The following is a 24,799-nucleotide window of genomic DNA, read 5'->3' as shown; positions in this document are numbered from 1 at the left end:
CGGCGAGCCCCAACCCTCCTGCAGCCTGCGGTCCCCTTTAAGAACAGGCCCCGGCGGGACTACGTTTCCCAGAAGGCTTTGCCGGCGCGTTATGTAACTTTCCCTGCGAAGCGGCCTCTGGGGCAGAAAGAGGCGGCGGCGGCGGTGGCGGCGGCGGGAGAGGCGGGAGCCCGAGGCGGCGGCGCCCGCGGCCCATCGCGGGGCCCGAGCTGTGCGCCGCGGCCCGGAGCCTGGACCCGGCGGGGGCGCCGACGTGCCTCTGTCAGTCTTTTCGAGGAGGCGGGAGTGAGGAAAAAGGCTTAGGGCCCAGGGGGCGGGGAAGGGGGGCCGGGCCTGGATTCGCGGGGAGGCCGAGCGAAAGGCCTGGCCGTGGCTCGCGGGGACGCGAATCAAACGGCGGCGGCGCGGATCGAACGGCGGCGGCGGCGGGTGGAAGGCTAGAGCCCGAACGGGCGCGTGCGGGGGCTATGGCGTCCGTGCAGGCGTCCCGCCGCCAGTGGTGCTACCTGTGCGACCTGCCCAAGATGCCGTGGGCCATGGTGTGGGACTTCAGTGAAGCCGTGTGCCGCGGATGCGTGAACTTCGAGGGCGCGGATCGCATCGAGCTGCTCATTGATGCCGCCCGCCAGCTCAAGCGCAGCCACGTGCTCCCCGAGGGCCGTTCGCCGGGGCCGCCGGCCCTCAAGCACCCGGCCACTAAAGATCTGGCTGCCGCTGCCGCACAGGGCCCTCAGTTGCCGCCTCCACAGGCCCAGCCCCAGCCGTCGGGGACAGGCGGCGCTGTCTCCGGCCAGGACCGCTATGACAGGGCCACATCGTCGGGCCGCCTCCCCCTGCCCTCGCCCGCCCTGGAGTACACCCTGGGGTCCCGCCTGGCCAATGGGCTGGGCCGCGAAGAGGCTGTGGCGGAGGGGGCGCGAAGGGCCCTGCTTGGCTCCATGCCCGGCTTGGTGCCCCCCGGGCTGCTAGCAGCTGCGGTGTCTGGCCTGGGAAGCCGAGGCCTGACGCTGGCACCCGGCTTGAGTCCTGCCCGTCCAGCTTTCGGCTCCGATTTCGAGAAGGAGAAGCAACAGAGGAATGCGGACTGTCTGGCAGAACTGAACGAGGCCATGAGGGGCCGGGCAGAGGAATGGCACGGACGCCCCAAAGCCGTGCGGGAACAACTGCTGGCGCTGTCCGCCTGCGCCCCTTTCAATGTCCGTTTCAAGAAGGATCACGGGCTGGTGGGACGTGTGTTCGCCTTCGATGCTACTGCCCGCCCGCCAGGCTACGAGTTCGAGCTGAAGCTCTTCACCGAATACCCCTGTGGTTCTGGCAACGTGTACGCAGGAGTCCTGGCCGTCGCTCGCCAGATGTTTCATGATGCTCTGCGCGAGCCGGGCAAGGCCCTGGCCTCATCAGGCTTCAAGTACCTCGAATATGAACGCCGGCATGGCTCTGGGGAATGGCGCCAGCTGGGGGAGCTGCTAACGGATGGGGTCCGCAGCTTCCGAGAGCCAGCCCCCGCCGAGGCCCTGCCCCAGCAGTATCCAGAACCGGCCCCTGCGGCCCTCTGCGGCCCTCCCCCACGAGCCCCATCCCGGAATCTGGCTCCCACTCCACGCCGTCGCAAGGCCTCCCCTGAGCCCGAGGGCGAGGCAGCTGGGAAGATGACCACAGAGGAGCAGCAGCAGCGGCACTGGGTGGCACCCGGCGGCCCATTCTCCGCTGATACCCCTGGTGTGCCCTCCCCCATCGCCGCCCTGAAGAACGTGGCCGAGGCCCTGGGCCACTCCCCCAAGGACCCTGCCGGGAGTGGGGGCCCTGTGCGCGCCGGGGGTGCCAGCCCCGCCGCCTCCTCCACGGCCCCGCCTCCAGCCCAGCATCGTCTAGTGGCCCGCAACGGTGAGGCAGAAGTGAGCCCCACAGCAGGGGCGGAAGCTGTTAGCGGGGGTGGTGGTGGCACCGGGGCGACCCCTGGGGCCCCCCTGTGCTGCACCCTCTGCCGGGAGCGTCTGGAAGACACCCACTTCGTCCAGTGCCCCTCAGTGCCCGGACATAAGTTTTGTTTTCCCTGCTCCCGCGAGTTCATCAAGGCTCAGGGCCCTGCTGGAGAGGTGTACTGCCCGAGCGGAGACAAGTGCCCGCTAGTGGGCTCCTCTGTCCCCTGGGCCTTCATGCAGGGAGAGATCGCCACCATCCTTGCTGGAGACATCAAGGTTAAGAAAGAACGGGACCCCTAGGCCACCACTGCCACCAGTCTACTGCCCATCCGCCCCCGCCCCCCTCCACCCCTTGCCACCCACCGCTGCTGCGGATAAATTATTCCCTCCCCCACCCAGGCCTGTGCCTCCCCCACCTGTGTACATACCCACTTCCTTATCCCAGATGGGTCCCCTGGGGTAGATGCATTGAGGGTGGGGGGAGAAAGCTTCTGTCCGAGGGGGTGTTGGGGTCCCCTGACCCCTCTGGTTTCCCTCTCCCCTCCTTGGCTTGGCTTTGCTGCTGCTTGTAGTTGAGGGAGAGGTGGCCCCCTCCTCCTTGAGAAGGGGCCTTCTGAAATCTCGCTCTTTATAAATGAAGCAAAAGCATTTTATTGCCCCCTCCCCCCCATCTTACTCCCTTTTCGTCCTTCAATAAACCGAAAGATGGGTTTTTTCCTTCTTGGTCCCTTAGTTGCGTGCGATGCTGCGCCCCCTTTGGGACTAAACTGATCCTGCAAGGGAGAGGACGTCGCGTTGTAGCCTCCAGGTGGCGCCCTTCACTCAGGTGGGCTCACCGGCTGTTTTTTTACAAAGGCTGGCCGAGCCTTCTAGCCATCAGCCCGTTTTCCAGATGCCAGAACTAAGGCTCACCCGGGGGGCGGGGCGGGGGAAGGGGATGGCTCTTGCAGGATAGCCACAACCAAGCTCGGGAATTAGGTTTCCCGTCTGGCCCATCCCCTACATCATCCCCAGAAGGTAGAGGACACAGTGCCCCCGAGGGGGAGTGGAAAGAGGCTTCCCAGAAGGGACGAGCTGTGAGTTCTTGCTGGGTAGGGAGAAAATTAGGCCAGATTGCTAGGCCGGACTGCGCGAGGACATTTACCTCCTGAAGTGCCCTAAACAGGGTCCCTGGGAAGACGGTGACTGCTTGCTCGCCTCTGCTGGTGCCCTGAACTGCGCGCCCATCTCGAGATCAGCCTCAAGGGCGGCCGCCCTGAGACACCGTAACTGGCCGGGTGGAAGGCACTCCCCCCGCGGTCGCCTCTGATGTGTGCGGCCTTGTCCCGCACCTGTCCCGGCCGGGTGATTATTAACCAGGACTTCCTGCTCGCTGGCGTCAGGGGGCGGGGCCTGAGCGGGCAGTGGCAAAGCAGGGGTTAAGGGGAGGGGGCGGCCCCAAGAACCCAGCCCCCACCCCAGCGGCCTTCCCCCCGCCCCTCGCGGACCCTGACGTGGAGATTCCGGGAAGGGGGGAAAGTGGGGTGCAAAGGCCAGCAGATGGCCGGAGAGATGGGGAGTGACTGTGTCCGCTCCCCACCCCCCCAGCCCTGTCAGACGGCTCTGAGGCCCTAGGTTGCCCTAGGTGTCAGGAACCCAGCTGTTATATCACCCAACTCTGGAAGGCCTTAACGTCCCCACCCATGTTGGTTACCCAGGTGTCCCACCCACAAGTCCCAGCTCCCAAATATTAGGGACGCTGGGGCCTGGTCCTCCGTAGCTGGAGCACCCTCAGTTCTTGATCTGAGGGGTCCCCTCCCTCCCCCCAGCCACCAGGTCTCAGGTGCTCTGTCACCCCTGGCACTGCCAGCCTGGGCTCTGGGCAGGGCTGGGAAAACCACCCCTGATTAAATACACCAAGGCGATAAGCGTGGGGCAAGGGAGATGCTGGATGGAGCGCCAAGCCTGAGCACCCCTCCTGGGCAATCTTGTGGCCTCCCCTGACCCAGCTCTGCAGACCCAAGTATTGAGTAGCTCTCCCTGCCCCCATCCTCAGAGTTAAGAGGACTCCAGGGCACTATGCCCCACTGGGGGCTAAAGACCTATGGAGGACACCTGGTCCTTTAAGAACAGCTGGTGGGTGGGTGGGGGGCAGGGGAGTCACCCCCAGCCTGGCCGGTGTGTATTCTAGATAGAGGTTGGGTTAACTATTAACAGAGCAGACAGCCTGAACTGCGTGGGTGTGGGGGGCTGGATCAGCCCCTCTTCATTCAGGGCCAGGGTGGGACCAGAGCCAAGAGGCTCTGGAGTGATTTGGGGATCAGTGAGTTGATGAAGAGGCTTCATGAAAGGAGAGACAGACACAGAGAGAGACTCAGGGAAAGATGGAAGCCACAGAGGTGATGAAGGAACTGTAAAGAGACTGGCTCATTGAGAGAGGACAGAGACCCAGAGAGAAAAAAAGAGAGACCAATGAGAGCCCCTCGGAGATGGGGGAGATGCAGAAAGAGACAAACATTCAGAAAAGAGAAATATCCCGACGTGTTAAGAGAGGCTGAGATACACTGAGGAAATGCCAACAATAGAGAAAGGAGAGAGGAGAAACTGAGAGTCAAGAGGATGAAAAAGAGGAGAGAGGGAGGGGGGAGGCTGTGAAATCAGGAAAAGGTACAGGTTTGAACTAAAGAGTTAAGACATAAGAAGGGCAGGGCTGGATCTGTCAGTCACTTGGTCCCCATGATAAGACCTGGCTCAATCCTCACCTTCCAGGTCTCAACTCTGCTGACATGTCCTCCAGGAAACCCTCCTTGACCCTCAGTCTGTGTTAGGTGCCATTTCTGGGTTCCTGCTCCCCTATCCCAGCCCTGAGCATTCTAAATATTGATAGAACTGCACTGTGAGCCCCATAAGGGCAGAATCAAGGCTGTCTCAGTCCCACCGAGTCCCCAGTCTTGCCCAGCACTGGCTGCTTAAAGGATGGATAGATTAATGGATTTCTTTCCTTCAAGAAATGTTTATTTGGCACCCGCTGTGTGACCAGCCCTGCTGTAGGTGCTGGGGATACAGCAGGCAACAGAATGCCATCCCAGTCTCATGCAGCTGACATTCAGGTGGGAGATACAGGCCCATAAAATGTGGATCTCAGCTCCCGACCAGGGATCGAACTCATGCCCCCTGTGGTGGAGGTGCAGAGTCCTAACCACTGGACCTCCAGGGAAGTCCCAGAGATTGGTATTTTAAAAAGGGAGGTAGGGCTTTCTGAGATGACACTAAAAACTAAAGGAAGTGAGGGAGCAAGCCAGGAATACTCTGGGAGAATAGCATGTGCAAAGGCCCTGAGGTGGGTGCCTGCGTGGTTCCCTCCAGAAGCAGTCAGGCAGTGCAGCTCTGGCAACAGGGAGAGACATACAACTGAGGTCAGCGGGATCGCAGGGGCACACTGAGGGTCCTGTGGTCCATAGGAAGGACTTTGGATTTTCTTTTAATGGGAACAAGTAGAGGGTTTCAAGCCCTGAGAGAAGAGATGAAGCAAATGAGACAGAAAAAGCAAGGAATCAGCTGAGATGGACAGCATCCTGTTCAGCTCTGTGTCCAGGGCTCAACAGAGGGCCTAGTATATACGCCCAGTGACAGTGTGTGCAGGAGTGAATAAGAGGCAGATTGACAGCGAAAAGAGTCAGAATGACATTAGCTGGGTGGACAAACTCCCAGGGAGAAGTCAGGTTAAGGACCCAGGACGCCCAGGGACAGCAGACAGACAGACAGACACAGACAGACGGCAGCCCAGCTGAGAAGTCCCATTCCTTCCAGAGGCCTCCCCACCCGGAAACCTTCCCGGGAGCTGGAAAAATCCCCCAGTCCCCCCTGCCCGCCTTGCCCTGTGGCGTGCCCACTCACACCTCAGGCAGAGGAAGCTGGCAGGCCCCACAGGAACCTTTCTGTGCGGGGGGAGTGAGGGCGGGCGGGCGGCAGGGACGAAGAGAGAGGAGTGGCGGGCGGGCAGGCAGCGGGCAGCGGCTACACAAAGGCCCCAGTGTCTGCCCCTCTGCCCCTGGGTACAGATATAAATAATATGTACATATACCTTTATATATATATATATATATATATATATATACATATATCTCTACCAGTGGGCTGGGGTGGGAGGCTGGGGCCACACACTCCCCCCCTTAAGGACCCTGGCAGAGCAGAGGTCTGCTCCTGTTGGGGCTGGGGCCTCAGAGACAGTGACCAAGCCTGAGCGGTTCCGGGTGAGAGGGACTTACAAGGTTCGAGAGAAACAGGAAGAGACTGGCAGATCATGGCCCCAAGTAAGAAACCAGGTGGCAGAGAGAGTCGGTGGGCTCAAACGAAGACAGATCAGGAAGGGAGAGAAATCCGATTTCCCTGAGAAAAGACAGAAAAAGTCCGAGGCAGATGGGACAGAAATGAAGACAAGGGTCATTCCAGAGAATGAACCACAGAGAAACACAGGTGAGAGGAAGTAGGGGCAGAAAGAAGCGGAGAGGCCAGCAGATAGCCAGGGAGCGACAAAGAGAAGCAGGCAGGCAGGCTGGGGGCTTGGGAAGGCCGGGGGGCAGTGGGTGGGGGAAGGGTCAGGGCACATCTCCAGTTTAGGGGCACCGCCTATGGGGCTCTGGGCCAGCCCAGTCCAGGGCAGGCTAAGGGGCAGGGAGCGGAGGTGAGGGAGGTGGCCCTTGCGTTCCGGATCTTGGTGTTTACCTGGGGCAGGCATTGCAAACAGGCGCCCAGCCTGGCCCACGGCAGGGCGAGGGTGGGATGGGCTGGGCCGCAGCTCTGGGCACCAGTGGGCCCGACACGCCCACCTGTGGCCTGGGTGGTGAGTAAAACACACGGCGACACCTGGGTAGATGGTGACACATAGGGGGACAGACACAATGACACACAGGGACAGATATAGGCAGACCCAGAGTGTCTGAGACATAAACAGACCCGGAGAAGCCAGGGACAGAGACACACTGTGATAGACACGGTGGCAGACACAGGGTTGCGCTTAGAGACACGGCAACAAAACGCAGAGGCTGAGGACAGTCAGACACACCGCAGACCACGGCAGCACTGCGACATGCATGCACACACCGTGACACAAGCCCCGCAGACAGCCACGGAAACCCAGCAACGAGACACTGACATGGGGACACACAGGCGCACACACACACGCTCACACGCTGGCCACACAGATCACGCAGGAACACGGAAGCCCGCAGACACCATGACAACGACACACTGATGCCAAGGTACACACTGACATCGACTCCTGGACTGCTGGCTGCTGGGGTGCCCCCTCGGCCTCTGGTTTCGGGGTGTGAGCGGGGCTGACCGCGGGGCAGGCTTGGGACCCCAGGGCCCCGCTGTGCTGCTCTTACCCCTGTAGAATAGCGCCCTGATTAAGGGCCCCAGCTCTGGGCCTGGGTTCAAGTTCTAGCTCCCCACTCACCACCTGTGTGACCTTGGACAAGTCACTTCTTCATGCCTCAGTTTCCCCAGTGATAAAATGGGTGGTGGGAAGGACTGGCTCCATTAATTGTCAGGTGCTTCCACGATGCCAAGACACGTGGTACGCCTTAGTAACTGTTGTTATCGTTACGTTTCTTTTCTGCTTCGCCATCATCGTCTCACGTCTTCTGAGGCAGGTGGCTCTCTGCTCAGAGCAGGGACCCTGCCTTGCCCTCTGTTTCCCCACCCACGGGCTCCTCCCTTGGACCACGTCACCCAAAGCCACAAGCCATGCCCAGGTCCATCTGTCCCAGCCCAGGCTTCTCCGTGTCCTGGTGGCTGTCCCTCCATCCCTGACCCCCAGCGTCCTTATGTCTGTCCATGCGTCCCATGTGTGACTGTGGTACTTTTCCATGCTGGCCACCCGCCGGCTGTCCCTGGGGTGGGGGTCACACCTGCCCACGCCGGCCGAGCCAGTGGCCACCAGACACCCTGACGGATGGCCCCACCCTCCCCCCCAGGACCCTACAACAACACCCGCCCCTCCGGCCACCTGAGGTCCCCACTGGGGCGGCCTGAGGCCTGAGCCTGGGGACAGGAAGCCCCAGGCCTGGCCGCCCTGAAAGCCTCTTTCAGCCTGGGCCTCCTCCGGCCGCCACCGACTCCTCCTGCGGAATAATATTTGGGCTGTTGGCCGGGGGGCGGGGGCCAGATCCGGAGGCCGCCTGGGAGAAGCCAGAAACCGCAGGGCTTCCTGCCTCGGGCCGGCCGACTCCGGGAGAGACCCCCAGGCCCGAGGGAGGGGGGCGGGCACCCGGGGAGACTGAGGGCCTTTCTCTCGGCACCAGTTGTTTTTTCCAGGAACCGGGAGGAATTCCCCAGCCTGCCCAGGACAGCGAGGCTGGTGGGACGGCTGACGGGGAGCCAGCGCGGCAGGGGGCGGGGGGTGACACGCAGCCGGCGGGGCGGGCACGGTGACAGAAATAGAGGGCCTGGCCTGCGAGGTGGCAGGTAGAGGCGGAAACTCAGGGAGCCGGGAGAGGGAGGCCAAAGAAGGATGAGGAGAGAGACCAGAGAACCAAGGGAGTTGGGGGAGGCAGACCCCAAGAGAGGAAGACTTAGAGCCCCAAGGGAAGGAGGGAGCATTCAGAGAGAGAGGGAGGGACAGACTCAGAGGAATGGAGAGGATGAGAGAGAGAGAGCAAGGCAGAACATTCGAGAGACAGATGCACAGAGGATGTGCGAGCTGCCCACAAACCATAGGACAGAGATTAAGACACAGAGACAAATAGGGACACAGATGACCCTAGGGGACAGACAGATGGACACACAGGAAGTGGGAGAAACATCTCTCTCCCTTCTGTCCTCCCTCTGTCTCTCTGTCACTTTCTCATACACACACGCACACACACACAAAGAGACAGCTTTTGGTCTTTGAATGGACTGACTAAATGAATGAGTGGCTACAGAGCCAACAGCCATGAAAGGCAAATACAAACTAAGGAAAAGACACCTGCTCCAGCCAGCCTGATGGCATGACCTTGGCCCCAGCCTTTCCCATTCTGGCCCTCAGTTTCCACCCTGTGAAATAAGGGCCGTGAAGAACACACCTGTGTTTCCCAGAGAAGCATGCCCTCGGGAACATCCGAGCCACAGATACCAGACTCAGAGCCTAGGCAGAGACCTGGACAAATAGAAGCCCCTAGACCCCAAACCCAGAGGCCCCCAGAAGGCCCCAGCGCCCAAAGGAAGAGTCAGCTCCTTTCCCCCACACCTGCACGTGAAAGAGACAAAGACCACTAGAGCCAGCCAATACACGCTCACACACAGCCACAACAGTGACAGGGACGCGGCAAAGACAGACATAAGTCACAGAGACATACTTTTTAGAAGACATACAGGCATGCTGACTCACAGAAATACACATGAAACACACAATGATCCACAACACCGATGTAGGCACTGGTAGACTCTTTGAGGCAGCAGGCAAGTAGACAAAGGGACATACAGGGAGGCATATCCAACAGTGTGAGACCCAGAGGGTCCCAGGGATAGGTGTGTAAGAGAATCACACACACGAAAAACAAGGCAGACGCACAGAAGTCTGATATCCTGAGACACCTTCAGTAAGCACACAGAGGATGGACATAGAAACTAACACAATTAAGGGATACAAGCCATAGATAACACCCACAGCAGACCATAGGGACCTCAATGGCTGTAGCGATACCCTATGACCCACAGAGGCACAGGCGCGCGCACACACACACACACACACACAATCTCCTTCAGTTAGCACCTCGTTTGTCCCTCCTCCTCTCCAGCTTAACCAAAAATTGAGCTGTCCCAGAGCTCTCTGAACCTCAGTGCTAGAGGCATGTGTCGAGAGAGTGGGGGTGGGGAGATGGCCTTGGTCACTTCAGAGCCACCTCCGCCTGCTGCCCCGGCCCCACGGCTGCGGGGGCTGCTATCTGTGAGCAAACTGTCCTTGGGGTCAGGGACAGCAAAGAGCCAAAGGTCAGGTCGATGCCTCCCCCAGCCCTTCCCCCAGAGAGGCAACTGGCTCTTGGGGGCAGGAAGGAGAGGGGACAGGACACAGCAATTCAGTTGTTTCAGCCTCAAAGGGCCCACTGGCTAAGGAAAAGACACATTCAGTAAGAGGCAGAAATGGTGCCTTTAATGGTCAAACACAGCCAGTATCCCCCTTCCCCGGCAAGAACCAGACTTTAGTAGAAATCCCCCACACCCTAATCAGTCCTTTCTGGTTTTTCCTGGACCAGAGGGAGAATGGGCTCCAGAAAAAAAAACCAAAAAACAAGGAGTATCCTCATCTCTACCCTTCACTCAGCTCACACCAGAGACAGGGATGACACGGCCAACACTGGGGCTGTCTGTGGTGGCCATTATGTTGCACAGCGGTACACGGGTGATGGCAGACCGTCAATATGGTGGCCATCACAGCACCCAATGGGCCAAAGAAGACGTAACTGAAACGGTGCCACCATCACATCCAGAGGCTCAGCCAAGAGGCTGGGCATCACAGCACCCAAGGGGCCAACCAAGAAGTCATCCCAGAGGGTGGCCATCCGAAGACCCAACAGGTCAACCTCATCACATCGATCAGTATGGCAGTCTTCACAGTACTCAGTGGGCCCACCGTGATGTCAGTGGCAGCTATCATAGTACTCAGGGGATCAACACGATGCCCACAGTGATGGCAGTCACCACGGTGAGCAGTAGACCAACCAAGATGTTGACAGATGGGACGAGCAAGGTGTCCCCGGGGAAGGTCAGGCCCCAAGAGCCAGATGGTATGAGCTACAGCCGTATCCCACCCACCACGCTCCCACCCCACCCCTGCTAGGATGCGTTAAGCAGAGAGCGGGAATAGAGGCCCTGGTAGTAGACCCCAGGCTCCCCACCCTCTGCCCCGTAACCCCCAAATCCCACGTCCAGCTTGGGGGGTGCTGGCGACTGTTCCGACATCAGGTTGTTGATGGAGAAAGGGTGATTGAAGTTGTAGGGCGCATCCAGCTTTAGCTCCCCTGGGAGCTCCAGGCCGGTGAAGTAGGGCGTGGAGGGAGCAGCCGGCGAGCCACAGTCCAGAGCCCCCACTTCGTCCCCACCCTGGGCCTCCGGCTCAGGGGGCGGGGGCTGCGCCTGCGGCTGCGGCGTGGAGGCCACACTGGCGGCAGGGGCGGCGGCCGCGGAGGCCGACCCCGCACTGTTCCTGGAGGCCGAGCTCCCGCCGCCCCCTTTCTTCACCTTCTCCTCCAGCTTGAAGCGCTTCTGGCGGCGTAGGTAGCAGCCGTTCTCAAACATGTTACCTGAGCTGGGGTGCAGGGCCCAGTAGGAACCCTTGCCCGGCTTGTCGGGGGAGCGCGCCACCTTGACGAAGCAGTCGTTGAAAGACAGCGAGTGGCGGATGGAGTTCTGCCAGCGCTGCTGGTTCTCGCGATAGTAGGGGAAGAGGTCCATGATCCACTGGTAGATCTCGCTCAGGGTCAGCATCTTGCCCGGCGCCTGCTGGATGGCCATGGTGATGAGAGAGATGTAGGAGTAGGGCGGCTTGGCGTGGGCCAGGGGCCGCCGGTACCCTTTCGGCATCTCCTTCCCGTGGACCAGCCCCGGGCCCGGGCCCCCGTACCCTGAGCTGCTGCCTCCACCAGTGCTGGCACCCAGGCCTGGGAAGGTGGGCCCCAGGGGCGCTGTGGGGGCTGGGGGCGCCAGGGGTCCAGTGGGCAGTGGGGAGGCAGGGAGCCCCCCTGGGGGGTAGGGAGAGCTCAGAGGGTTCAGGGTCATGTAGGAGTTGAGGGGGGCCATGGTGGGTACTGGGGTCACCGGAGAATAGACCTACAGGGAGAGAAGGAGAGATGGCAAGTGGTGAGTCTCTACGCTGTTGGTAAGCAAAGGGTCGCTGGACCCATTTTGTGTCCGTTTGTCTGTCCGTCTTGCCCTTCCGTCTTTACCTTTCTCTGTAAATGGCTGTCTTTTCAAGTCTCTCTTTCTGCTCCCCTTTTCACGCACCCCTCTCCATGACCCCATCTCCGACGTCCCATGTACTGGAGTGCACATGCTTTAAGTAGTTATCAAAGTGTGGTCCAGGACACCCTGGGGAGTGTCTGAGACTCTTTTTGGGGATCAGTGAGGTCAAACCATTTTCGTATAATGCTAAGATATGACTAACCTTTTTCACTTGGTTACTCTCACGAGCGTACAGTGTTTTCCAGAGTCCACATGACATGGAATATTGCAACAGACCAAACGTAGAAGTAGCTAGGAAAATCCAGCTGGCTTCTACTGAACCAGACACTAAAGAGATGGGCAAAAATGTCATTGTGCCACCCCTCTCCTTAAATGTTCTGAAATACAGTTATTTTAATAAAAATACACTGCTTATACTAACACATTGTTGCTACTTTTAAATGAATGAATGCCTATTTTTAAAATGTCTCAGTTTTCACTTTGAATGTGGTAACAGCCATTATAACCCTGATCAATAAAAACTGTTTGGGGTCCTCAATAATTTTAAGAGTGTGATGAGGTCCTGAGACCAAAAAGAAAAAAAAATTGAGAACTGCTGATTTATCTAATAATGGAATCTACATGTGTACTTTCTATACATCTTTTAGGTTATAAAATTATAGCTTTATAAGTCAAAGCACCTGAAAATCAGAAATCACATATTTCCACTTAATATATGTCATCTGTTTATTAAATGTCATCAAATCTAAGCTTCAGAAGTACTTTAAGTGTCAATAAGAATGGAAAAAAACATTGTCAATTATAATCTGCAGACACCACTGACTGTAAAACTCATTCCATTTTCAGAAAGGTTCAAATGGGGGGGGGGGGGAACGTGCATCTTAGCTCAGTGAAATAAGGTAGACATTGCTATGTCTTTGTAAGTAACTATCTCGTCTCTCAAATATTCAACTGACCACCTACTGTGTGCCGGGCACTACCCCAGGCACTTTCCAGGAAAGTTCTGCTCTCATCCTTGTGACCACACTATGGGGGAGGCGCTGTCATGACACCCATTTTTCAGCTGAGCAACCTGAGGCCCCAGAGAGGTTGTCCAGGAATCACACAGCAAGGAAGGAGAGCTGGGATTCTGAATCCAGGCAGTCTGGCTCCATACGGGTGTTCTGGATCAAGCTATAAAAGCAGTGACCAAGACACGGAAACGCCTGCCCTCAGGGAGCTGTCAGTCTAGCAGGAAGTGAACAAGATAAATAAGGAAAGTACAAAGCTTGGTGGATGGGGACTTCTCATTCTGTGAGCATTTATCCCTTTCATCCTGTCTTCCATCCATTCTCTGGCAATTGTCCATCTGTCTGTCCTGCTTCTTCCCCGGGGGGTGGGGGTGCTGGGGGTGCTGCTCTAGCTCTGATGGGAACCTCCACTGAGTCAGTGTGTCCCATCTCACCCCGTCACTTAAGTGTCTGCACAGACCAAGGTCCAGAGAGAAAAAGGACCTGCCAGGATCACTCAGGGAGCCAGAGACAGGTGGTAACCAACCCCAGGTCTGCATTCCAGTAGAGAAACTCTCCCCTGTCTTTTTTTGCGTATCTGTCCAAGTAGCTCTTTCTTCTTTTGTCTCTTTGACGCTCCCAGTTGGCATTATATGTGTCTGTTCATCTCCTTCCCAGTCTCGGTTCCTCTACACTCCTTCCCTCACTCCCTCCCTCCTCTGTCTCTCCCCCCTCCCCCACACTCTCTCCCTTTATCTCTGTCTCTCTCTCCTCCATCTCTTTCTCTCCCTCATCTCTCCCTCTGCCTCCCCCCCCCCCCCCCCCCGCAAAAAAGACACTCCCAGCCCCCATCTCTCTCCTCCTCTGCCCCTGCCCATCTCTCTCACACCTTTCTCCAATCTTTGGAACTCTCTCTCTGATTACCCTCCTCCTCTCCCACCCACCCCTCTCTTTCTTCTCCTTCAGTACATCTTTGCATCTCTCTGCCCCTTCCCTGGGCACCACCGTCTCTCTAGAAGTCTCACATTGAAATTGGAGCCACAGCTATTCCCCTCCCCCATGCACTGGTCTCCCCTGTGGTTGGCTGACTGTGGTCCCTCCCCAAAAGTAAGGGAAGAGGGTCCTTTGGAGAGAGGGAAGAAGGTGTCAGAACTCAGGGGGATCCACAGAGAGTTCCTGAATCCCTCGATGACCCCCGATGCTTCTCCAGCTCAGTCAGACTCTCTTGTATCCCAGGGGAAGACAGACTGGGACCCCAGAGCCCTTCTTTTCTGGCTCCCCACCCACACGGAAGTCCTCCTTGAGGTCTGACCTCAAGCCTCCAGCTGCCCTAATCCACCATCGGCTTTCACACGCCCCGGGGCTGGGATGAACCCCCAGTGTCCGGGTCTGAACCGGATCTCCCCTGTGAGGGCGGGGCTGAGACTGGGGGGGAAGCCCTGAGGGGACCTGCACCCCCATCCCAGGAGGCTGGAATTTCTCCCCTTTCATTTCCTTATTGTCTCTGGAGGAGGGTGTGACAGGGAGCACAGGGAGGCGGTGTGAAGCCAGAAGCTAGTTTCTAATCCTGGTCACAGCCTAGGACCTCAGGTGGCCCCTACACTCCGAGAGGCTTTAGGTTCTCCATCTAGAAAGTGGCGGGGGTGGGGAGCAGTTGGACCAGCTGATTGGTGAGAACCAGGGGCCTGGGGGGATGCCTGAGGGCTGTAACTTTCCAATTCCCTCTAGACAAAGAGCCAGCCTGGTGGAGGGGGGTGCCATCACCCCAGCAGAAGGGTGTGGTGGGCAAGAAGCAGTGTGGGGTTCTCCCCAGTGCTCAGTTGCTGAGTGAGTGCAGAAGTTTCTCCTCTCATTGTTCTGACTCAGGTGGAGGAGGTGGTTTTGTTGATGGGAAGGTTAAGGAGATCCTCATACAGTACGTCCATTTCCAGCCCCCTATAGGTCATCTCTTCCAAAATATGCCCCCAAATGCTGACTATCTCTAGACCGTCCCTCAATTTCAGAGACAATTTCCACACACCTTGTCCCCTAAGCTTCAGGCTGTGCCCCAAATAATGACTCCTTCAGCTTAGAGCCCTGAAATTTACTTCCTAAGATACACCTCCAAAACACTGATTTGTAGTTGGTACCCTTAAAGCACACCCCCAGGCTCTGAACTATGCAAGGCGTTCAACTGAGATTCTCCTACCACCTGGGAGCCTCCACCACCAACCTGGTCTCTGCCTTCCCCACCCTAGAACCGACATCGCCTCCACCTCTCAACGCTCCCAATCCCTTCCCTGCCCCACCCCACGTGCACCTCACACCTCCACAGCCCCAGGACTGGCCCCTCCTGGGCACCTTGCCAAGGCTTGCAGGCCTGGGTATCCAGGAGTCCCACCCTACAGCTTCAAACCCCAGACCCAGAACTCAGGCACGCTGGGGCCCCTGTAAACCCCAGATCTTAGTGTCTTTGGAGAACTCAACCCTTGCAGTCCCACATCCCACCTCAAGTCCACAGTCCCCATCCAAGTTAGAAACCCAGGTATCCAGACCCCCATAACCTTCTGGCTAGGACCCTGTCCCACCTCCACTTCATAATGTTGGCTAGAGAGCAAGCAGGCTAAGACGGAGTACTTGCAGCAAGAGGAATGCAAGTTAGACCTGGGGAAGAACTTTCCGTCAGCTAGGGCAAGCGAATTATTATTCTCTGCCCCCTATTCCAGGGAAGTCTTGTCCTGTCCGAGATGGGACTGGTAAGGACATTAGCAATTTGTGGAGATGGGTGGACGGTGGGGTGGGTCGGGAGTGGGCGAAATCTGAAACCCTCCAGACTCCAGTAAGGAGAATCCCTGCTGAGGGTCTCTAATAAGATCCCCGAAGTTCAGCGGGGAGGGGTGAGGGTCAAGAGTAGGGACCTGCTAGGTGGACACTGACCCCTTCTGCTGCCAATGCTGTTGCCCCTACCCCCTGTTCTCAGGATCCTGACTCTGACTGCATCTGGCCCCTTATCTGAGTCCCAGCTCTTAAATCACCTGTTATTTCACACTCCCCAAACCAAGCTTCATTTCTGACCATCTTCATCTCTTATCCTTAGCACCTACCCCTATTTCTGACTTTAAAATAGAACTCAACCCCAATCCTCATCCCAGAACCCCAATTCTTACATCTACCCCAGACCCTCATCTTTCACGCTAAATTCTAACCCTGAGTTCTCGGCTCAGACTTCTCTTAATGGTGACCTCCCTCTCCCATCTCTTAGTCACTATATTTCCCCCTAATTTTGAACCCCGTTGCCTAATCCCTCAGCTCTTTCCGTATCCCGGAACTCTGATTTCTATCTTTGGTTTATTCATTTTAATTCCTTTTACTTTGGGTCCCTGACACTCAGCCCTCATGTATGAGCTATGACTTGACCCTTGGCTGAATATTCCAGACTCCCATTTAAGCCCTCACTCCGACAAGCCTGCCTAAACCGCGCTCCCATGCATTGTCCCCCGTCTCTGACTCCTTACACCTGGTCTCCGAGTGTCCAGTTCCCCCGCTCCCAGGTTCTATTTGGGGCCACCGTTTGAGTCCACACCCAGTTCCTTACCCCCATTTAACCCCGCACCCTGATTCCTGCCCGCCCCCCCTCCCCCGCCAATTCCCGCTCCGCCATCCCCGAGGACACACCTCGCCCGCCTCCGGGTAGTAGCTCCACTCGGCCAGGTCGTGGGCCTCCATCTTCACCGAGCCCAGCATCCCCCGGGCCTGCGCCCCCACCCACCCCCGCTCCGGCCCGGGGAGAACCGAGAGTTTCGGATCTCTCGGCCGGCACTGCCCGAGTTCCGACCCGCGCCCGTCCGTCCGACCGCCCAGGGTCCCAGTCGTCCAGGGCGCCGCGGGAGGCGGCCACGCTTTATAGCCGGGACACCCCCGCCCTCGCCCGCCCTGGGCTCCCCTCCCGCCTCCCCGAGGGCGGTGCGCCCGGATTGGGGCGCCCCCTGCGGGATTGCGAGGAGACAGACCTCAGGCGCCGGGATCCGCAGCTCGGGGACGGGAGACCTGGGGACAGTTGAAGAGTGAGGGAGCTGTAAGTGGGAAACAATTGCTCATTCTAAAAGCCTCGAGGGCAGAACTCTAGGTCCCTTCTACTTAGGGTTTTCATCATCTCAACTGAAGCAGGCGAACAGCCAGCAAGGCTTGTTGGAGTGGAAAGGGGGCTCAGAGCCGAGTGGTCTCCAGAGGTTCCGCTGTGTTACTTACTATAAGGACCGGTAGTAGCCCCTCGAAACCACATTTCCCTTTGGACGGACTGGAAGACTGAAGCTTCTGATAACTGAAAGTGCTCTAGATTGTGTAAATGGCCAGGAAAAAAAGTGGAGGGGATCGGGGCCTCTGCTCAGATCCCGCTGAGACTGCAGACAACCTGCAAGACCTAGGAGCTTCGCCTACCCGACTCTGTTCAATCTAACATCAGCCGTCCAGGGAACCAGAGTCTCCGTGAACTCCATTTCCCAGAAGCCTCCAGCCCCCTTTCCGTCCCGCCCCCTGTCACAGGACTACATTTCCCAAGAGGCATGGCGCCCGAAAGCCGGAAATGAAGGGCTGCCCGGGCTTCGCAGAGGGGGAGGGCGGAAAGCCGCTCGCGCGGTAGGGGCCGAGGCACTGGTACAGAGTGGACTCCATTTCCCAGCGACCCGCCGAGTGCAGTGATTGCGTAGTGTCACGGCGGCGAGCGGAAGATGGCGGCGTCGTCTGTGAAGAGGCGCTGCTGAGGGGGCGCGAGGGGGACGGAGGCCGGAGCCGCGGTGAGCGGGGGGCGAGCAGCGTGGGGGCCAGGGACGAAGGGAGGAAGGACTCTGAAAGGGTAGGGGCGCTGTCGGGGGCAGTGAGGACACTGAGAGGAGAAGGGAGCAGAGACGCTCGGGACCCCAGTTTCTTCCCAGCTTTTGGACCCTTCCGTGGCTCCCCAGTACCCTCAGGGCAAAGTTCCAACGTGGCCGCCAAGGCGCGTCTGCACCCCCGGCCTCAGCTCTGCCAATCTGCTGGTCCCTCTTTTCGCACAGCTGCACTGGCCTTTCGATTTCCTCAAACTCGCCATACGCTTTCCCGCCTCAGGCTTTTTGCACATGCCGTCCCCTCTGTCTGCAACATCCTTTTACTCATTCCGCCTGGTTGACTCCCATTCATCTTTCGGATCTTGGCACCAACGTCACTTCCTCTGTGAAGCCCTCCTTTCCCGCCCTCCGTCCCGAAATCCGCCTGTTGGACGATCTCATAGGTCGCTGTTCCTTTCCTTCATGTCACTGGGGGGTCTCGCTTGTTATTGAACCTTTATTTGTGTGGCTCCTTAGTCCTGTCTGTGACCAGGAGCCCCACGGTGGGTAGGGACTGGGGGTGTGTCGGTCTCCGCTGTGTTCCCAACACTGCGGAATCGCGCTGAAAACTCCCAGTTAAGATTCGTTGAATGAATGAAAGATTCTCAGGGGGCCACTCTGTATGTGAGCGAAATCGTCGTACTCCAGGTGGGAGTGGGGCGGCAGGACTCTCTAAGGAGCACAGCGAGACGGAAGGGGAAACGATGATTATTAGTGATAGCAAAAGATTACAAGACACTCCCAGATATTCTTTAGTAGGGAGACTGGCAGGAAAAAGACGGATAGCCGTCAGAAAATAAAATATCATGGAACTGTAAAAAGGAATGAGGGAAGGGGTAAAAAAGGAACCAGAGATAAAGAATGGACTGCAGCATATATTAAGGGAAAAGGCAGAATGGAAAACAGCGCTTATCATATGCTTCCTTTTGACAAAAGTAAATACTTGAAAGTCGCTCAGTCGTGTCCGACTCTTTGCAACCCCATGAACTATACAGTCCATGGAATTCTGTAGGCCAGAATACTGGAGTGGGTAGCCTTTCCCTTCTCCAGGGGATCTTCCCAACCCAGGGATCGAACCCAGGTGTCCTGAGTTGCAGGTGGACTCTACCAGCTGAGCCAAAAGGGAAGCCCAAAGGAATTATGGATACACATTAAAAAAAAAAAAAAACGTGGAAGAGGAAGGACACCAGGTAAAAAGTTTGAGTGACTCAGTGTATTCTCATCATGAAAAGAGAAGAAAAGTTCATCATGAAAGCGTTCATTGTGTTCTTCTGGGAAACAGCAGTATACTGAATTGTTGGGTGGCCATGACCTTTAATTTGCATGAACTGGGGGGCAGGGGAAGCAGTTCTTTTTAGAGAGGCAGTTCAGCATGTTACTGAGAAGGCTAGGTTCTGCAGCCAGGCTGCTGGGTCTGCATCTTACAAGTTGTGAGCCTTTGATCAAGTGATTTTACTTCCTTGAACTTCACATTTCCTCATCTGTAACATGGTAACTGGGGCTTCCTTGGGGGCTCTGTGGCAAAGAATCTGCCTGCAGTGCAGGAAACTCAGGTATAATCCCTGGGTTGGGAAGCTCCCCTGGATGAAGAAATGGCAACCCACTCTAGTAGTCTTGCCTGGGAAATCCCCTGGACAGAGGAGCCTGATCGGCTACAGGGTATTGTGAGGTTTAAATAAGTTACTATGTGAGAATTGTGCCCAGGGCATATTAAATGTTCAATAAATATTAGCTGTTATTTTTCAAGCATTCCTAGAGCCAAAGGGCATACTAAGGGATACTGAGGGATACTAAGCCCAGTGATTGTTGAAGCCCTCTGACATTTACTCAGCAGATTTTTTTTTTAATCTTTTGGTCATACTGCATGGCATGTAGGATCTTAGTTTCCCATCAGGGATCAAACCTGTGTCCCCCGCATTGGAAGTTCAGAGTCTTAACCACTGATCACCAGAGAAGTCACACTCAGCAGATTTTTATTAAATACTTACTAGATGACTTCCCTGGTGGCTCAGATGGTAAAGCGTCTGCCTACAGTGCTGGAGACCCGGGTTCAATCCCTGGGTCGGGAAGATCTCCTGGAGAAGGAAATGGCAACCCACTGCAGTATTCTTGCCTGGAAAATCCCATGGATGGAGGAACCTGGCAGGCTACAGTCCATGGGGTTGCGAAGAGTTGGACACGACTGAGTGACTTCACTTCTTCACTCGGTGCCAAGCACTGTTCCATGCTGGGGACAGAAAAAGTGAACACACACACCTCTTCCCTCATGGAGCTTATAAATATGTAGTGTGTTTATAATGATAAATGCCATGGAGAAAAACAAAGTGACACAGATGGTGAAGGAGAGTAAGTGGAAATTTGAAATAAGATGGTCAGGGAAGACCTCACTGCTGGGATATTTGAGTTGAGACCTGAAGGAGATGAGGAAGGGAGGTGTGGCAGTATCTGAAGGGAAGGGTAATCCAGGTAGAAGGAAGAGAAGCACAAAGGCTTAGAGGAAGGGATGTGTTGGTGTGATGACAGGAGGCCGGAGTGACTGGAGCAGAAAGAGCCAAGAGGAGGAGCAGACACTGAAGAGCCAGATCGTGTAAGGTCTCCCTGGCCTTGGTGAGGACTTGGCTTTGACTCTGAGCGAGATGTGGGGGTGACGGGCAGCAGGGAGACTAGGAAGGAGGCTGTTGGATAGTCAATTCTTTCAGCAGATACCTGTTAAGTATAAACTGCTGTGTACGGTATATTATGATTCTTTCAAAAGATGCATCTTTTGCACCTCCTCAAATTATTAACAGTTTATGCAACAGTCTTCAGATCTCTTTCCCTGCACGTGAAAATCCGCTATACTTATCTCATGTTTACTATGTGTTTTAACTCATCTCATCCTCAGAATAGTTGTGGGAGATCAACACTGTTACTATCCCTGATTTACAGAAGAGACAGCTGAGATCCAGCTGTTTCTTGCCTCAGGTCATTCTGTGTATATACATACACAAACTTGACAAAAATCAGTTGAATTGTATACATTCCTCTGTGAGGCAGCAGACTGTCACTGTCATCTTTTCATGATGATCGTTCTTTGAGACCCATCCTTTTTTTTTTTTTTCTATTTCCTGCCTTTTCTACTTTTTGGTTTATCCTTCCACTCTTTTTTTCTTTTTTTAACAAATACATATCTTTTTCCCTTCTTTTGTGAAAAGGGAACATACAGTAAACATTGCCTTCACTGTGCTTGTTTTTAGTTTAATATGTGCTGGAGCCCACTGTTTATCAGCACACAGAGAGATATGCCTCATTCCTTTTTACAGTTGCATAGTATTTTATTTTGTGGATATATTGCAGTTTTTCAGTCCGTCTCCTTATTTGAGAAGACTCTTTTGCTACTAGGAATAGTGCTATAATTGATATCCTTCTTATTTCTTGATTTTGTCATTGTGACTTTGGGAGAGATATCCCCCACTTGTTTTAAAACACAGGGTCATAATATTCCAGAAAATGGCAGAAGTATAATTTATTTGATTAGGTCTTCTCTGATGCATTGGGTACTTACCTACTGTGTGGAGGACCCAGAGCTGTGTTTCAGAAAGCTTGCTCTGGCGTCCAGTCCAGAGTACAGCCCGGCTGGAGAGACGAGGGGCACTGAGGCCAGACAGGTGGCTGCTCTTTGTGCATCTGTTCAGTCCTGCAGCAGTTGTTTGTGGTCAGCCTGCTCTCTGTAAAGTACTGGGGGTGAGGCTTGGTTCTCCACGGGGTACAGCCTCTTAGCCGGGAGACACCAGTCTCCCCCAGATTACAACCCCACGAATACATACAGTCAGATCCAGACTTTGGAAGGGGGAGGGGCTTGAAAGGACCCAACAGGCTGGGAAGGAGGGTTGAGCCCTTCATAGAGAGTGGGGTAAAGGCCCAGAACTTGCTCCATCCTCCTCTCCAGGGAGTACCGGGCAGCAGCCATGGCAGGCAGCAGTGGGGACAGCGTCACACGCCGGAGCGTGGCATCACAGTTCTTCACTCAAGAGGAGGGGCCGGGCATCGATGGCATGACCACATCAGAGAGAGTGAGTATGGAGAGAGAGGTTTGGAGTGGGGAGGCCCAGGCCCTCTCTGGGGCGATCCACACCTAGCTGGAAGATCTCAGGAGTGCCGTAGGAGCTGGGCTGGCAAGGTGAGCACCCTGATCTGCCTTTCACCTTCCTTCCAGGTGGTGGATCTCCTGAACCAGGCAGCACTGATCACCAACGACTCAAAGATCACAGTGCTCAAGCAGGTGAGGGGGAGAGGGTGATGCTGGACTCAGCAGGACAAGAGGAGCTGGGATGGGAACCTCGGAAGAAGAGGGCACTGGTACTAATGCTCATGTCCACGTTTAAGCGCTCAGGATACGGCACACAGTGCTGTTTGGCCACACTATCGTTTGATTCTCACAAAAGCTCTCTGAGGCAGGGTGATTTCTTCTCTGTTTTACAGAGAAAGAAGTAGAGTCTCAGAGCTTAAATTAGCCCAAGGTCACTCTGCTAGGACCTGGCGGAATTAGGACCCGAATGCTGGATTCAGACTCCAAGTGCCATGCTCTTGATCCTCGGGTTTCTTCTCCGCCAGAGCCCTGTGCAGTGGGGAAGACATGCAGGTGACCCAGCAGTGAGGACCCAGAGTGGGCAGGGCTGAGATGGAGGCACCTGGCGGGGTGTGGAACCCAGAGCGGGGCTTCTGACCCAGCCTAGTGGCGGGCAGTCAGGGAGGGCTTCCTGGAAGAGGGCTAATTGAGCTGAGACCTGGAGGAGGAAGAGAGAACCAGGCCGAGGGAGAGTGGGAGGGTGTCTTGGGCAGAGGGCCGAGTAGCTTGTACAGAAGCAAAAGAGGTGCGGAGTCAAGGGCTGCTGAGTGTGGTTCAGAACAGGAGGCAGATGGAGTTCAGGGGACCCCAGTTCTACTTGTTCTGCACATGGCCTTGAGTAGCCAACACCACCTCAGCAGCGAGTGGGGTTCTGACGGGGCCTCCCTCATGGGTGGTTGTCAGGGCTGTTCACCAATAGTGCCTTGGCTCATAGGCACTGAGCTTCTGTGAGAGTGTCTTTGGGAAGGGCTTATTCCGAACAGCCTGGCAGGTATTACACAAGGGCCTCAGGAAATGGGCTCTCACTGTGGTAAAATGCCTGCTGAATTGTGGCAGTTGAATGGGGAGTAGAAACAGAAGGAGGGTAGAGAGATTTGCTGGATGAGCCTCAGGAAGGTATGAGTCCCGCGCACCTCTCTCTTTTCTTAGCCTCCATCTATATCATATACTCACTGGCCCACCAGGACCTGTGCCTTGTAGCATCTTCTTACTGAAGCCTCACAGTAGCCCTGTGAGCTGTTGTTTCTGGTTCCCATTTTACAGAAGAGCAGACTGAGGCTCAGGGGAGGCCCCTTGCCTAGGCCATGCTGAGAGTTGAACTGAATTTGAACTGAACTTGTCTGCTGCTGCCCCCATGCTGTTTTCTGCTACACATGCCTGTCTGTACTGACTGGTCCCTGGTTTTACACATGTGTCCTCCTCCTCTTTCCCGATCTGCTTCCAGGTCCAGGAATTGATCATCAACAAAGATCCCACACTACTGGACAACTTCCTGGATGTGAGTGGCCAACAGGAAAGAAAGGGTGTGGGTGTGGGGATAAGGGAGTGGATCCTGGTGCAACTCTGACCCACCTTCTTCCTGACCCTCGCAGGAGATCATCGCTTTCCAGGCAGACAAGTCCATCGAAGTGCGCAAATTTGTCATCGGCTTCATCGAGGAGGCTTGGTACGGGGCATTGCAGGACACCCGTGGGAGCACCCCTCCTGGAGTCGGCCTCTTGGGCCGACCCTGGCCTTGCCCTGCCCTGAGAGTCTTGCCCCTTGCTTCCCACACCCATTCTCCCTCCCTGATTCCCCAGCAAATACTTAATATGGTCCAAACCTAGGACTCATCCACTCTTCCTCTACTACTTCCACACTTCACATCTACATCATAAGTAAGGACTGTCGACTCTGCCTTCAAACTGTAAACAACATCTGACCATTTTTCAACCACTCCCCTTGCTGTACCAAATACTTTTTTATTCAATCCTCATACATGGGATTATTTGTTTGGCCCCTTTAACTGAAGAGAAAACTGAATCAGAGAGGTGAAGTGAGTTTCTTAAGGTCACACAGCCATTATGTGGCAGTGCTGGGATTTTAACCCATGTTCATAACACCATTGCCCAGATTCTCAGTCTCCCATCTTTTACTGGGAGAGTTTTTTTTTGCCAATTGAGGTATACTTGATTTATAATAATATATTAGTTTCAGATATACAACATAGTGATTCAAATTTTTTATAGATTATATTCCACTCAACTATTATAAAATATTGACTGTATTCCCTGAGCTGTACAATATATCCTTGAGGTTTATCTATTTTGTATGTAGTAGGTTATACCTCTTAAACCCCTTATCCCATCTTGCCCCTCCCCCATTCCCTCTCCTCACTGATAAGCATTAGTTTTGTCTTTTTTTTAACATGTTAGCAAATATAGCACTTTTGATTTTTAAAATTTTAACTATTTTTCCAAACAAGCCAAAAAAGAAGAGTGATATTTTTTTGAGGTATAGTTGATTTATAATATACTAATTTCAGGTAAGTAACATAGTGACTCAGAATTTTAATAGATTATTACCGGGACAATCTGTGGTATGTTTTCTGAGTTTGCCAAAACACTTTTTGTTCCAGATATGTATCACGTGACTGCTATGCGCCAGACATTTGTGTCAGGCTGTAGAAATAGAACAGTGGATAAACAAAGATATTGTTCCTGCCTTCATGTAGGTGATAGTTGAGTTTCATAGTTTTTGACTGATTAGGTTAATATTTGAGATTGTAACATGATGTGAAAATTCACATTCTGAGCTCTAGGTGTAGCCTTATTCATTCACTGAACAAATATTTATTGAAGGCCTCTTCATTCTTTGCTTCAATAAAAACTGAGACTCCGCTAGTACTCAAATGGGAAAGAATCCCCAACTTTCAGAGCCCCTCATCTTATGTAAACAAATTAGTAAACAAAACTCATGATTACCTAAGACAGAGTGCTTTAAAATATTAATGACTAATATCTATTGAATGCTTTC

General features: G+C 55.0%; 3 protein-coding genes across 3 annotated transcripts in view; 2 read left to right on the top strand and 1 right to left on the bottom strand.

Moving 5' to 3' along the window:
* Positions 1 to 107: 107 nt before the first annotated feature.
* Positions 108 to 2,639, top strand: IRF2BP1 (interferon regulatory factor 2 binding protein 1). Its single transcript, XM_043436408.1, has one exon. The coding sequence runs from the start codon at positions 468 to 470 to the stop codon at positions 2,220 to 2,222; it is 1,755 nt and encodes a 584-aa protein (XP_043292343.1). The 5' UTR covers positions 108 to 467; the 3' UTR covers positions 2,223 to 2,639.
* A 7,377-nt stretch (positions 2,640 to 10,016) lies between these two features.
* Positions 10,017 to 16,751, bottom strand: FOXA3 (forkhead box A3). Its single transcript, XM_043436105.1, has 2 exons — positions 16,490 to 16,751; positions 10,017 to 11,714 (listed from the first exon to the last, which is right to left on the bottom strand). The coding sequence occupies exons 1-2, from the start codon at positions 16,556 to 16,558 to the stop codon at positions 10,722 to 10,724; spliced, it is 1,062 nt and encodes a 353-aa protein (XP_043292040.1). The 5' UTR covers positions 16,559 to 16,751; the 3' UTR covers positions 10,017 to 10,721.
* Positions 16,752 to 17,408: 657 nt separating this feature from the next.
* Positions 17,409 to 24,799, top strand: part of SYMPK (symplekin) — a 33,627-nt gene continuing 26,236 nt past the window's right edge. Inside the window, exons 1-5 of the mRNA XM_043436102.1 lie at positions 17,409 to 17,607; positions 21,605 to 21,728; positions 21,872 to 21,937; positions 23,229 to 23,282; positions 23,377 to 23,450. Coding sequence (XP_043292037.1) covers positions 21,624 to 21,728; positions 21,872 to 21,937; positions 23,229 to 23,282; positions 23,377 to 23,450 — 299 coding nt within the window. The 5' untranslated portion in view covers positions 17,409 to 17,607; positions 21,605 to 21,623. The remainder of the gene's footprint in view (positions 17,608 to 21,604; positions 21,729 to 21,871; positions 21,938 to 23,228; positions 23,283 to 23,376; positions 23,451 to 24,799) is intronic.

The sequence above is a fragment of the Cervus canadensis genome, chromosome 18 (assembly GCF_019320065.1).
Source record: "Cervus canadensis isolate Bull #8, Minnesota chromosome 18, ASM1932006v1, whole genome shotgun sequence".
Lineage (NCBI taxonomy): Eukaryota > Metazoa > Chordata > Mammalia > Artiodactyla > Cervidae > Cervus > Cervus canadensis.
Note: the sequence above shows the minus strand (reverse complement) of the source record. Positions and strands in the feature narration are given on the sequence as shown.